At 49.0% G+C, this 12,301-nt stretch overlaps 1 protein-coding gene across 3 annotated transcripts in view; it reads right to left on the bottom strand.

Moving 5' to 3' along the window:
* Positions 1-12,301, bottom strand: part of LOC142473263 (voltage-gated inwardly rectifying potassium channel KCNH2-like) — a 219,014-nt gene that overhangs the window by 97,730 nt on the left and 108,983 nt on the right. For all 3 annotated transcript variants that reach the window (XM_075580454.1, XM_075580455.1, XM_075580456.1), the window contains exon 2: positions 4,128-4,553. In XM_075580454.1, coding sequence (XP_075436569.1) covers positions 4,128-4,553 — 426 coding nt within the window. The remainder of the gene's footprint in view (positions 1-4,127; positions 4,554-12,301) is intronic.

The following is a 12,301-nucleotide window of genomic DNA, read 5'->3' as shown; positions in this document are numbered from 1 at the left end:
ATGAAAATCAGATTTCAACAGAGGTGTGTTTGGACCGAACACGTGAATCTCATATTCCTGAACCAGTAGCCTCCCTGGGGAAACCATATGACATATGGTGATGTGTAGGTTTTCTTTTATGATTATATCCTATTTATTTTGAGAAACTGCCCTGCATTTTATTGTAATTATATGTTCTTGTAATACGTTTTTCTGTAACCCAAGCACTGTATTTATATATGTAGCAGGCACCCTCCCTTGCCTCCTCCCTGGCAGTGGTCTCGTCGCTCGGCAGGGTTTGGTGGTTGTGTCCGCCTTATTGTGGTTGGCGCAGCCATATACAAACGAACTGTGTGAAAGGCGGCGGCCATCTTGCGGTTGGCGCTGCAGGAATTTCCTTCGTGGATTGGAGGCGGTGAAGGGAGAGTGTGTGTCTGGGGAGCTAGCCAAGCCCCCCTGGACAAGGCCAGACCCGTTCCCCATAGGCCCCAGTTAGTTCCCCTACACCATGGTGAAGTATTGTAGGACCGGCCACTAGTAAGGGACCTGCCCTTAGTGTATGACAGAGAGCGAGAAGCGACGCTGACGGACCTCCACGGAGGGATCACTGGGAGGCGTGGCGGATGTAAGGTAAGAGGGGATTGTGTCGGAGGCCCTGCATCGTGAGACCACGTTTGCGGCCTGTCTACAAATCCCCTGGTGTACTCGAGTGCCCAGGAAGGTACCCACGTGCACCAACACTACACGGGGAGGGGAGCGCTGCCCTCACATATCCCTTTGGGAGGGATTGTTCTGCTGGACGCCGGGTTCTAGGTGCTCAGGGCACCCTCAGCACTGTGGGGAACAATTACCATCTGTTATTATTTGTTGTGTACTGTAATATGAAAAGTGCTATGGGACCAGAGTAAAGTGTGTTGCATATACATTGTTGATTGTGGATATTGGAAGTATACCTGTTCCCGTGAGGGGCTATCCTGCCAACGCTGGGATCCTCACGGGTGGAGGCGCTGCACCAGCCACCCCAGGCTCCCCAAGCGCGGAGGCTCAGGCCTCTTGCAGCCTAGCAGGTTAGCACCATAACACCCGTATGAGCCAAATCTCCCTTGGGAAGAGGGAAGGGTGTTACATATATATATGTAATATATATATATACAGTGGTTGACAAATCACCAAAAAATCTACTCGCCACACAAAAAAATCTACTCGCCACCTAGTATCAAACGTGTGCTGCTTGGGCCAATATTTACTCGCCCGGGGGTTAAATCCACTCGCCCGGGGCGAGCAAATGTATAGGTTTGTCGAACATGGTATATATGTATATATATGTATATATATATATTAAAACATTTAATAAGTGATGCTTTGGGCTCTGATTGAACTGTTGCACGCTGTGGAGAGAGTACTTATGTTTTCGGACACATTTTGCTACAACCGATTTTTGGTGTGTTAAAGTGCATAGTTTTTCCTATAATAAACAGGGACCTGGGACCCTCGCAAATTAATTTGACATCTCTTATTTGCATATCCCAGGTGGTGGAAGTGTATAGATATTATTGCAATTGAGTAAGGGGTTAATATTAAATCACTGGTGGTACCTTGTGCAGGCGAAAGGTGAGTTGGCTAGAGTAGCATTAGCCCAGATTGCATATCTAAGTCACATGCTCACTTGTGTGCGGTTCGTGGAGGGGGTTTATTGGAACAGATTTAGGAGAGATATAACTCATTTGAGGTTGAGTACACCCTCTTTGAATTCTATGGTTTTACATAGCAGGACATAATAACAATCATCTGTTCCTTAGCAGGTCTTAAAATTAGGTAAATACAACCTCAGATGAACAACAGCACATGACATATTACACCGTGTCATGATTTATTTAACAAAAAGAAAGCCAAAATGGAGAAGCCATGTGTGAAAAACTAAGTACACATTATGATTCAATAGCTTGTAGAACCACCTTTAGCAGCAATAACTTTAAGTAATCGTTTTCTGCATGACTTTATCAGTCTCTCACATCGTTGTGGAGGAATTTTGGCACACTCTTCTTTACAACGTTGCTTCAGTTCATTGAGGTTTGTGGGCATTTATTTATGCACAGCTCTCTTAAGGTCCAGCCACAGCATTTCAATCGGGTTGAGGTCTGGACTTTGACTGGGCCATTGCCACAGACTCTAGAATACTTTGGTATACAGAGGAGTTCATGGTCGACTCAATGACTGCAAGCTTCCCAGGTCCTGTGGCTGCAAAACAAGCCCAAATCATCACCCCTCTACACCGTGCTTGACAGTTGGTATAAGGTGTTTGTGCTGATATGCTGTGTTTGGTTTTCGCCAAAAGTGGCGCTGTACATTATGGCCAAACATCTCCACTTTGGTCTCGTCTGTCGAAAGGACATTGTTCCAGAAGTCTTGTGGTTTGTTCAGATGCAACTTTGCAAACCTAAGCCGTGCTGCCATGTTCTTTTTAGAGAGAAGAGGCTTTCTCCTGGCAACCCTCCCAAACAAACCATACTTGTTCAGTCTTTTTCTAATTGTACTGTCATGAACTTTAACATTTAACATGCTAACTGAGGCCTGTAGATTCTGAGATGTAACTCTTGGGGTTTTTGCAATTTCTCTGAGCATTGCACGGTCTGACCGTGGGGTGAATTTGCTGGGACGTCCACTCCTGGGAAGATTGGCAACTGTCTTGAATGTTTTCCCCTTTTGAATAATCTTTCTCACTGTAGAATGATGTACTTTAAATTGTTTGGAAATGACCTTATAACCCTTCCCAGATTGATGGGCAGCAACAATTGCTTCTCTAAGATCATTGCTGATGTCTTTCCTCCTTGGCATTGTGTAAACACACACCTGAATGCTCCAGACCAGCAAACTGCTAAAACTTCAGCTTTTATAGAGGTGGTCACACTTGCTGATGATCAATTAATCAAGGGCATTTGATTAGCAGCACCTGTCTGCTACTTAGCATCTTAATTCCTATAGAAGCAGTAAGGGGGTACTTAGTTTTACACACACGGCTTCTCCATTTTGGCTTTATTTTTATTAAATAAATCATGACACGGTGTAATGTGTCATGTGTTGTTGTTCATCTGAGGTTGTATTTACCTAATTTTAAGACCTGCTAAGGAACAGATGATTGTTATTATGTCCTGATATGTAAAACCATAGAATTCAAAGAGGGTGTACTTTCTTTTTCACACCACTGTACATACATACATACATACATACATACATACATACATACATACACACACACATACATACATACATACATACATACATACATACATACATACATACATACATACACACATACATACATACATACACACATACATACATACATACATACATACATACATACATACATACATACATACATACATACATACATGTCAGGCTCTGGATCCTGGTGTCTTGATGTCAGCACACAGTCGTTTTGTGTGCTCAAGAGTCTCTGGCAACGCAATTCTCAGCAGGTGGCTTTCAACCTGTCTGATGAGCCAGGTGGAGACTGGTTAATTGCCTTTGGCTGCAATTAACCAGCTCCCTGCTGGATTCCTCAGACTACTAGAGGCTTTCTGTTGCAGCCTAATTTAGACCGGGTTACGTCCCTGTTACATATATAAAGTAAGGTGACCCTGTGACTGCAGAGTATCAGGGACAGGCTCACACAGTCCTGGGTGTATATGTAATGTAGTGTGACCGCCTGACTGCAGAGTATCAGGGACAGGCTCACATAGTCCTGGGTGTATATGTAATATAGGGTGACCTGACTGCTTAGTATCAGGGACAGGCTCGCACAGTCCTGGGTTTATATGTAATATAGGGTGACCTGACTGCTGAGTATCAGGGACAGGCTCACACAGTCCTGGGTTTATATCTTACACGGCATTCTAGGAGTTTCAAGGCTGACGCTCTAGAAAAGACCCCTGGACTGACAGTCAGAGAAAATAAAAGAAAACATGTCTAAAACAGCAATAACCTGTGTATTGGGACATTCTGGCGTTATATCCAATCCCACGTGGGTTACACAGCACCCCCCCCCCCACCCTTCGTGTTAGTCTCACAGAATGAGCAGGCGGAGCGTGGAAAGGGAACAGCCAGTGACAGCCACAGCCACAAAGTAAAGACCACGTTCTGCTTACCTCTTCCGACCCTGAGCCGAAGATCAACAGGTCGAAGGGTATGGCGGCCACCATGTCGATGAGGAACCAGCCTTTGAAGTAGTGGATGGCTATCTTGCCCGGGTGGCTGACCACTTCTTCGTTGCTGTTGACGTAGGTGGTGCGGAAGTTGATGAGGATGTCGATGATGAACATGATGTCCACCATCAGGTCCACCACGCTCAGGGGGTTGCAGGAGTAGCCGCAGGGGTCCTTGAACAGCTCCTCCGTGTCGTTTAGTAGGAAGGCCGCGGAGTAGGGGGTGAAGATGGCCGTGTATATGACCAGGAGCAGGATCAGCCAGTCCCACACGGCCTTGAAAGGGCTGTAGTGGAGGATGGTCCATTTATGGATGCGAGGAGCCTGCAGTTTGTACTCGGGTAGGACATCCGCTCCCAGCGATAGGACCTGTGGGGACAGCGAGGGAAGAATGAGCACCCTGCTACCTGAGGACATCTTACTACCCATTCAGGTGAACGGGGACAATGAGGGGGAACGGGGACACCGGAGGGGGAACGGGGACACCGGAGGGGGAACGGGGACACCGGAGGGGGAACGGGGACAATGAGGGGGAACGGGGACAATGAGGGGGAACGGGGACAATGAAGGGGAACGGGGACAATGAGGGGGAACGGGGACAATGAGGGGGAACGGGGACAATGAGGGGGAACGGGCAGGAAGGTTTCTTGGGACTATTCCAGGGGCGGCCAACTCCGGTCCTCAAGGGCCACCAACAGTTCAGGTTTACAGGATATCCCTGCTTCAGCACAGGTGGCTCCATCAGTCCCAGATTCAGCCCAAGTTGTTCAGTCTCCTTTACTGAGCCACTAATTTAACCACCTGGGCTGAAGCAGGCATATCCTTAAAACCTGACCTGTTGGTGGCCCTTGAGGATTGGAGTTGGCTACTCCTGGCCTATGAGTTTATGGATCTCTAGGTCCATAACACAAGTTTAATAGCCAGGCCGGCACGGTTCTGTCTGAAGCCACCAATACAACAACATGGAGACAAATGCTAACTAAACCTGTCACATTGTGGTACAAGGAGAGACAAATAAGGACCTCGCTGGCATGGAGATGTGACATTACAGCTTCTGAGTGAGTGACCCCTCGCTATATAAGAACCTCGCTGGCATGGGGATGTGACATTACAGCTTCTGAGTGAGTGTCCCCTCGCTATATAAGAACCTCGCTGGCATGGAGATGTGACATTACAGCTTCTGAGTGAGTGTCCCCTCGCTATATAAGAACCTCGCTGGCATGGAGATGTGACATTACAGCTTCTGAGTGAGTGTCCCCTTACTATATAAGAACCTCGCTGGCATGGAGATGTGACATTACAGCTTCTGAGTGAGTGTCCCCTCGCTATATAAGAACCTCGCTGGCATGGAGATGTAACATTACAGCTTCTGAGTGAGTGACCCCTCGCTATATAAGAACCTCGCTGGCATGGGGATGTGACATTACAGCTTCTGAGTGAGTGTCCCCTCGCTATATAAGAATCTCGCTGGCATGGAGATGTGACATTACAGCTTCTGAGTGAGTGTCCCCTCGCTATATAAGGACCTCGCTGGCATGGAGATGTGACATTACAGCTTCTGAGTGAGTGACCCCTCGCTATATAAGAATCTCGCTGGCATGGACATGTGACATTACAGCTTCTGAGTGAGTGTCCCCTCGCTATATAAGAACCTCGCTGGCATGGAGATGGGACATTACAGCTTCTGAGTGAGTGTCCCCTCGCTATATAAGAATATCGCTGGCATGGGGATGTGACATTACAGCTTCTGAGTGAGTGTCCCCTCGCTATATAAGAACCTCGCTGGCATGGACATGTGACATTACAGCTTCTGAGTGAGTGACCCCTCGCTATATATGAATCTCGCTGGCATGGAGATGTGACATTACAGCTTCTGAGTGAGTGTCCCCTCGCTATATAAGAACCTCGCTGGCATGGAGATGTGACATTACAGCTTCTGAGTGAGTGACCCCTCGCTATATAAGGATCTCGCTGGCATGGAGATGGGACATTACAGCTTCTGAGTGAGTGTCCCCTCGCTATATAAGAACCTCGCTGGCATGGCGATGTGACATTACAGCTTCTGAGTGAGTGTCCCCTCGCTATATAAGAACCTCGCTGGCATGGAGATGTGACATTACAGCTTCTGAGTGAGTGACCCCTCGCTATATAAGAACCTCGCTGGCATGGAGATGTGACATTACAGCTTCTGAGTGAGTGTCCCCTCGCTATATAAGAACCTCGCTGGCATGGAGATGTGACATTACAGCTTCTGAGTGAGTGTCCCCTCGCTATATAAGAACCTCGCTGGCATGGAGATGTGACATTACAGCTTCTGAGTGAGTGTCCCCTCGCTATATAAGAACCTCGCTGGCATGGAGATGTGACATTACAGCTTCTGAGTGAGTGTCCCCTCGCTATATAAGAACCTCGCTGGCATGGGGATGTGACATTACAGCTTCTGAGTGAGTGTCCCCTCGCTATATAAGAACCTCGCTGGCATGGACATGTGACATTACAGCTTCTGAGTGAGAGTCCCCTCGCTATATAAGAACCTCGCTGCCATGGAGATGTGACATTACAGCTTCTGAGTGAGAGTCCCCTCGCTATATAAGAACCTCGCTGGCATGGAGATGTGACATTACAGCTTCTGAGTGAGAGTCCCCTCGCTATATAAGAACCTCGCTGCCATGGAGATGTGACATTACAGCTTCTGAGTGAGAGTCCCCTCGCTATATAAGAACCTCGCTGCCATGGAGATGTGACATTACAGCTTCTGAGTGAGTGACCCCTCGCTATATAAGAACCTCGCTGGCATGGACATGTGACATTACAGCTTCTGAGTGAGTGTCCCCTCGCTATATAAGAACCTTGCTGGCATGGACATGTGACATTACAGCTTCTGAGTGAGTGTCCCCTCGCTATATAAGAACATCGCTGGCATGGACATGTGACATTACAGCTTCTGAGTGAGTGTCCCCTCGCTATATAAGAACCTCGCTGGCATGGAGATGTGACATTACAGCTTCTGAGTGAGTGTCCCCTCGCTATATAAGAACCTCGCTGCCATGGAGATGTGACATTACAGCTTCTGAGTGAGTGTCCCCTCGCTATATAAGAACCTCGCTGGCATGGACATGTGACATTACAGCTTCTGAGTGAGTGACCCCTCGCTATATATGAATCTCGCTGGCATGGAGATGTGACATTACAGCTTCTGAGTGAGTGTCCCCTCGCTATATAAGAACCTCGCTGGCATGGAGATGTGACATTACAGCTTCTGAGTGAGTGACCCCTCGCTATATAAGGATCTCGCTGGCATGGAGATGGGACATTACAGCTTCTGAGTGAGTGTCCCCTCGCTATATAAGAACCTCGCTGGCATGGCGATGTGACATTACAGCTTCTGAGTGAGTGTCCCCTCGCTATATAAGAACCTCGCTGGCATGGAGATGTGACATTACAGCTTCTGAGTGAGTGACCCCTCGCTATATAAGAACCTCGCTGGCATGGAGATGTGACATTACAGCTTCTGAGTGAGTGTCCCCTCGCTATATAAGAACCTCGCTGGCATGGAGATGTGACATTACAGCTTCTGAGTGAGTGTACCCTCGCTATATAAGAACCTCGCTGGCATGGAGATGTGACATTACAGCTTCTGAGTGAGTGTCCCCTCGCTATATAAGAACCTCGCTGGCATGGAGATGTGACATTACAGCTTCTGAGTGAGTGTCCCCTCGCTATATAAGAACCTCGCTGGCATGGGGATGTGACATTACAGCTTCTGAGTGAGTGTCCCCTCGCTATATAAGAACCTCGCTGGCATGGACATGTGACATTACAGCTTCTGAGTGAGAGTCCCCTCGCTATATAAGAACCTCGCTGCCATGGACATGTGACATTACAGCTTCTGAGTGAGAGTCCCCTCGCTATATAAGAACCTCGCTGGCATGGAGATGTGACATTACAGCTTCTGAGTGAGAGTCCCCTCGCTATATAAGAACCTCGCTGCCATGGAGATGTGACATTACAGCTTCTGAGTGAGTGACCCCTCGCTATATAAGAACCTCGCTGGCATGGACATGTGACATTACAGCTTCTGAGTGAGTGTCCCCTCGCTATATAAGAACCTCGCTGGCATGGACATGTGACATTACAGCTTCTGAGTGAGTGTCCCCTCGCTATATAAGAACATCGCTGGCATGGACATGTGACATTACAGCTTCTGAGTGAGTGTCCCCTCGCTATATAAGAACCTCGCTGGCATGGAGATGTGACATTACAGCTTCTGAGTGAGTGTCCCCTCGCTATATAAGAACCTCGCTGCCATGGAGATGTGACATTACAGCTTCTGAGTGAGTGACCCCTCGCTATATAAGAACCTCGCTGGCATGGACATGTGACATTACAGCTTCTGAGTGAGTGTCCCCTCGCTATATAAGAACCTCGCTGGCATGGACATGTGACATTACAGCTTCTGAGTGAGTGTCCCCTCGCTATATAAGAACATCGCTGGCATGGACATGTGACATTACAGCTTCTGAGTGAGTGTCCCCTCGCTATATAAGAACCTCGCTGGCATGGGGATGTGACATTACAGCTTCTGAGTGAGTGACCCCTCGCTATATAAGAACATCGCTGGCATGGACATGTGACATTACAGCTTCTGAGTGAGTGTCCCCTCGCTATATAAGAACATCGCTGCCATGAAGATGTGACATTACAGCTTCTGAGTGAGTGTCCCCTCGCTATATAAGAACCTCGCTGGCATGGAGATGTGACATTACAGCTTCTGAGTGAGTGTCCCCTCGCTATATAAGAACCTCGCTGGTATGGAGATGTGACATTACAGCTTCTGAGTGAGTGTCCCCTTGGGACTCTCATTTTCTTTACAGAATTCGCTTGCGCTTTCAGCAGCTTTTATCGGTCCCCGTGGCTTGGAGTGACACTGGAGGTCCCCGTGGCTTGGAGTGACACTGGAGGTCCCCGTGGCTTGGAGTGACACTGGAGGTCCCCGTGGCTTGGAGTGACACTGGAGGTCCCCGTGGCTTGGAGTGACACTGGAGGTCCCCGTGGCTTGGAGTGACACTGGAGGTCCCCGTGGCTTGGAGTGACACTGGAGGTCCCCGTGGCTTGGAGTGACACTGGAGGTCCCCGTGGCTTGGAGTGACACTGGAGGTCCCCGTGGCTTGGAGTGACACTGGAGGACCCCGTGGCTTGGAGTGACACTGGAGGTCCCCGTGGCTTGGAGTGACACTGGAGGTCCCCGTGGCTTGGAGTGACACTGGAGGTCCCCGTGGCTTGGAGTGACACTGGAGGTCCCCGTGGCTTGGAGTGACACTGGAGGTCCCCGTGGCTTGGAGTGACACTGGAGGTCCCCGTGGGGAGGCCGATTTAACGGCAGAGTACATCCTAAAAATCTTATGTTTTCGTCACATTTTTTGAAAGACTGTTTCCTTTTTAAGCATTAATAACTATATTGATTATTATTATTAATTATAAGCCACTTTGCTGATATACTTGGTGGTACGGGGCGTTCAGGAGATATACATATCAATGTCATTTCACAACTAAATAATCCAGCAGCAGCAGCAGCCGCGATACTTCTAATGTTAAAGATAAATCTCTGCTCAAAAACTCAGTCTGCAAAGAAAACCTCACATCTCAGTATCACCCGCCTTTCACACCCTGTCACCCGCTGTCACCCGCCTTTCACACCCTGTCACCCACTGTCACCCGCCTTTCACACCCTGTCACCCGCTGTCACCCGCCTTTCACACCCTGTCACCCGCTATCACCCGCCTTTCACACCCTGTCACCCGCTGTCACCCGCCTTTCACACCCTGTCACCCGCCTTTCACACCCTGTCACCCGCCTTTCACACCCTATCACCCGCCTTTCACACCCTGTCACCCGCTGTCACCCGCCTTTCACACCCTGTCACCCGCTGTCCCTGCCTTTCACACCCTGTCACCCACTGTCACCCGCCTTTCACACCCTGTCACCTGCCTTTCACATCCTGTCACCCGCTGTCACCCGCCTTTCACATCCTGTCACCCGCTGTCATACCCTGTCACCCGCTGTCACCACATGCTTCCGATAAGTGACATCACAGGAGTAAAGGATGAGAAGTGAATCTCTTGATGGTGCTTCTAAATCCAGGATTGTGCAATGTTGGCAATAATGCCTAGGAGACCGGGGTATGTTAATTGAATAATAAATGTGTAGATGTGTGACAGGGTATATGGCTCACCATATAAAGCCTAACATGGACAGAACAAATATAACCACTCTTAAAAGCGAAACCACATGGAAGCCCTTATATAAAGAGACTCCTAGTGCAATCACTATGTGGATAGAAAGTATCCTGTATGATAGGCTGGAGCCCTGCAAATACCCTATAGTCACAATAACAATAAACATAGTAGGTCACTCACATAGTAAACCCCTTCTGCTCCATGACAGCGTGCATCCGTTCCGTATCTTTGATAAAGCGCTACTAAAGCGCGAAACGCGTTAGAGGACCCTTTTAATGTAGCTGTTGCTACCATGCATTTGGATTAAAGCATTTTTATCTTTCACGGATCTGCCTCCAGCCCTATAATTTTGCAGTGCTCCACCATCTTTCTACACATCACAGGAGTAGACTGTTGGAGAGACGCAGAACACGGAACCCAGACGCAGAACACGGAGCCCAGACGCAGAACACTGAGCCCAGACGCAGAACACGGAGCCCAGACGCAGAACACTGAGCCCAGACGCAGAACACGGAACCCAGACGCAGAACACAGAGCTCGTCGGCACACAGAGACACACCCCCTACAATCTATCCTAAATGCTGCTGCCAGAATCACTCTACTCTTTCCTAGATCTGTCTCAGCTTCTCCCCTCCTGAAATCCCTCTCCTGGCTTCCGATCAAATCCCGCATCTCACACTCCATTCTTCTCCTCACTTTTAAAGCTTTACATTCTTCTGCCCCTCCTTACATCTCAGCCCTAATTTCTCGTTATGCACCATCCCGACTCTTGCGTTCTGCTCAAGGATGTCTTCTTTCTACCCCCTTTGTATCTAAAGCCCTCTCCCGCCTTAAACCTTTCTCACTTTCTGCCCCACACCTCTGGAATGCCCTTCCCCTCAGTACCCGACTAGCACCCTCTCTATCCACCTTTAAGACCCACCTTAAGACACACTTGCTTAAAGAAGCATATGAATAGCACTGTGGATATTCTGAACATGATACATAATGCTTGGCCCCCTGCAGACGCACTTACCAGAACTCCCTCCTACTGTCTCTGTACGTTCTCCCTACCTACCAATTAGACTGTAAGCTCCTCGGGGCAGGGACTCCTCTTCCTTAATGTTACTTTATATTATTTGTTATTTATATGATTGTCACATGTATTACTGCTGTGAAGTATACCAGTTGAAAATTAAAATGAATAAACACACAATCCCAGCAATCTCTAAACCCCAGAACCCACCCACTTTATAAGTAGCGGTGTTTCCATGTTCCTGGCAGGACAGGCCCCCTGAGACCGTTCTCCCTCCAGCGGGGGGGGGGGGGGGGGGGTGAGAATACCCACAGGTAGTGTTAGGACCGTGACGTGGCTGCTTACTGGCCATGCAGTGACGTGGCTGCATACTGGCCATGCAGTGACGTGGCTGCATACTGGCCATGCTGTGACGTGGCTGCTTACTGGTCATACAGTGACGTGGCTGCATACTGGTCATGCCGTGACGTGGCTGCATACTGGTCATGCCGTGACGTGGCTGCATACTGGTCATGCCGTGCCGTGGCTGCATACTGGTCGTGCCATGCCGTGGCTGCAAACTTGTCGTGACATGGCTGCATACTGGTCATGCCGTGACGTGGCTGCATACTGGTCATGCCGTGACGTGGCTGAATACTGGTCGTGCCGTGACGTGGCTGCATACTGGCCATGCCGTGACGTGGCTGCAAACTGGTCGTGACGTGGCTGCATACTGGTCATGCCGTGACGTGGCTGCATACTGGTCATGCCGTGACGTGGCTGCATACTGGTCATGCCGTGACGTGGCTGCAGACTGGTCATGCCGTGACGTGGCTACATACTGGTCATGCCACGACGTGGCTACATACTGGTCATGCCACGACGTG

Source organism: Ascaphus truei, assembly GCF_040206685.1.
Source record: "Ascaphus truei isolate aAscTru1 chromosome 2 unlocalized genomic scaffold, aAscTru1.hap1 SUPER_2_unloc_2, whole genome shotgun sequence".
NCBI classification, from domain to species: domain Eukaryota; kingdom Metazoa; phylum Chordata; class Amphibia; order Anura; family Ascaphidae; genus Ascaphus; species Ascaphus truei.
The sequence above is the reverse complement of the archived record's forward strand: the minus strand, read 5'-3'. Positions and strand labels throughout refer to the sequence as shown.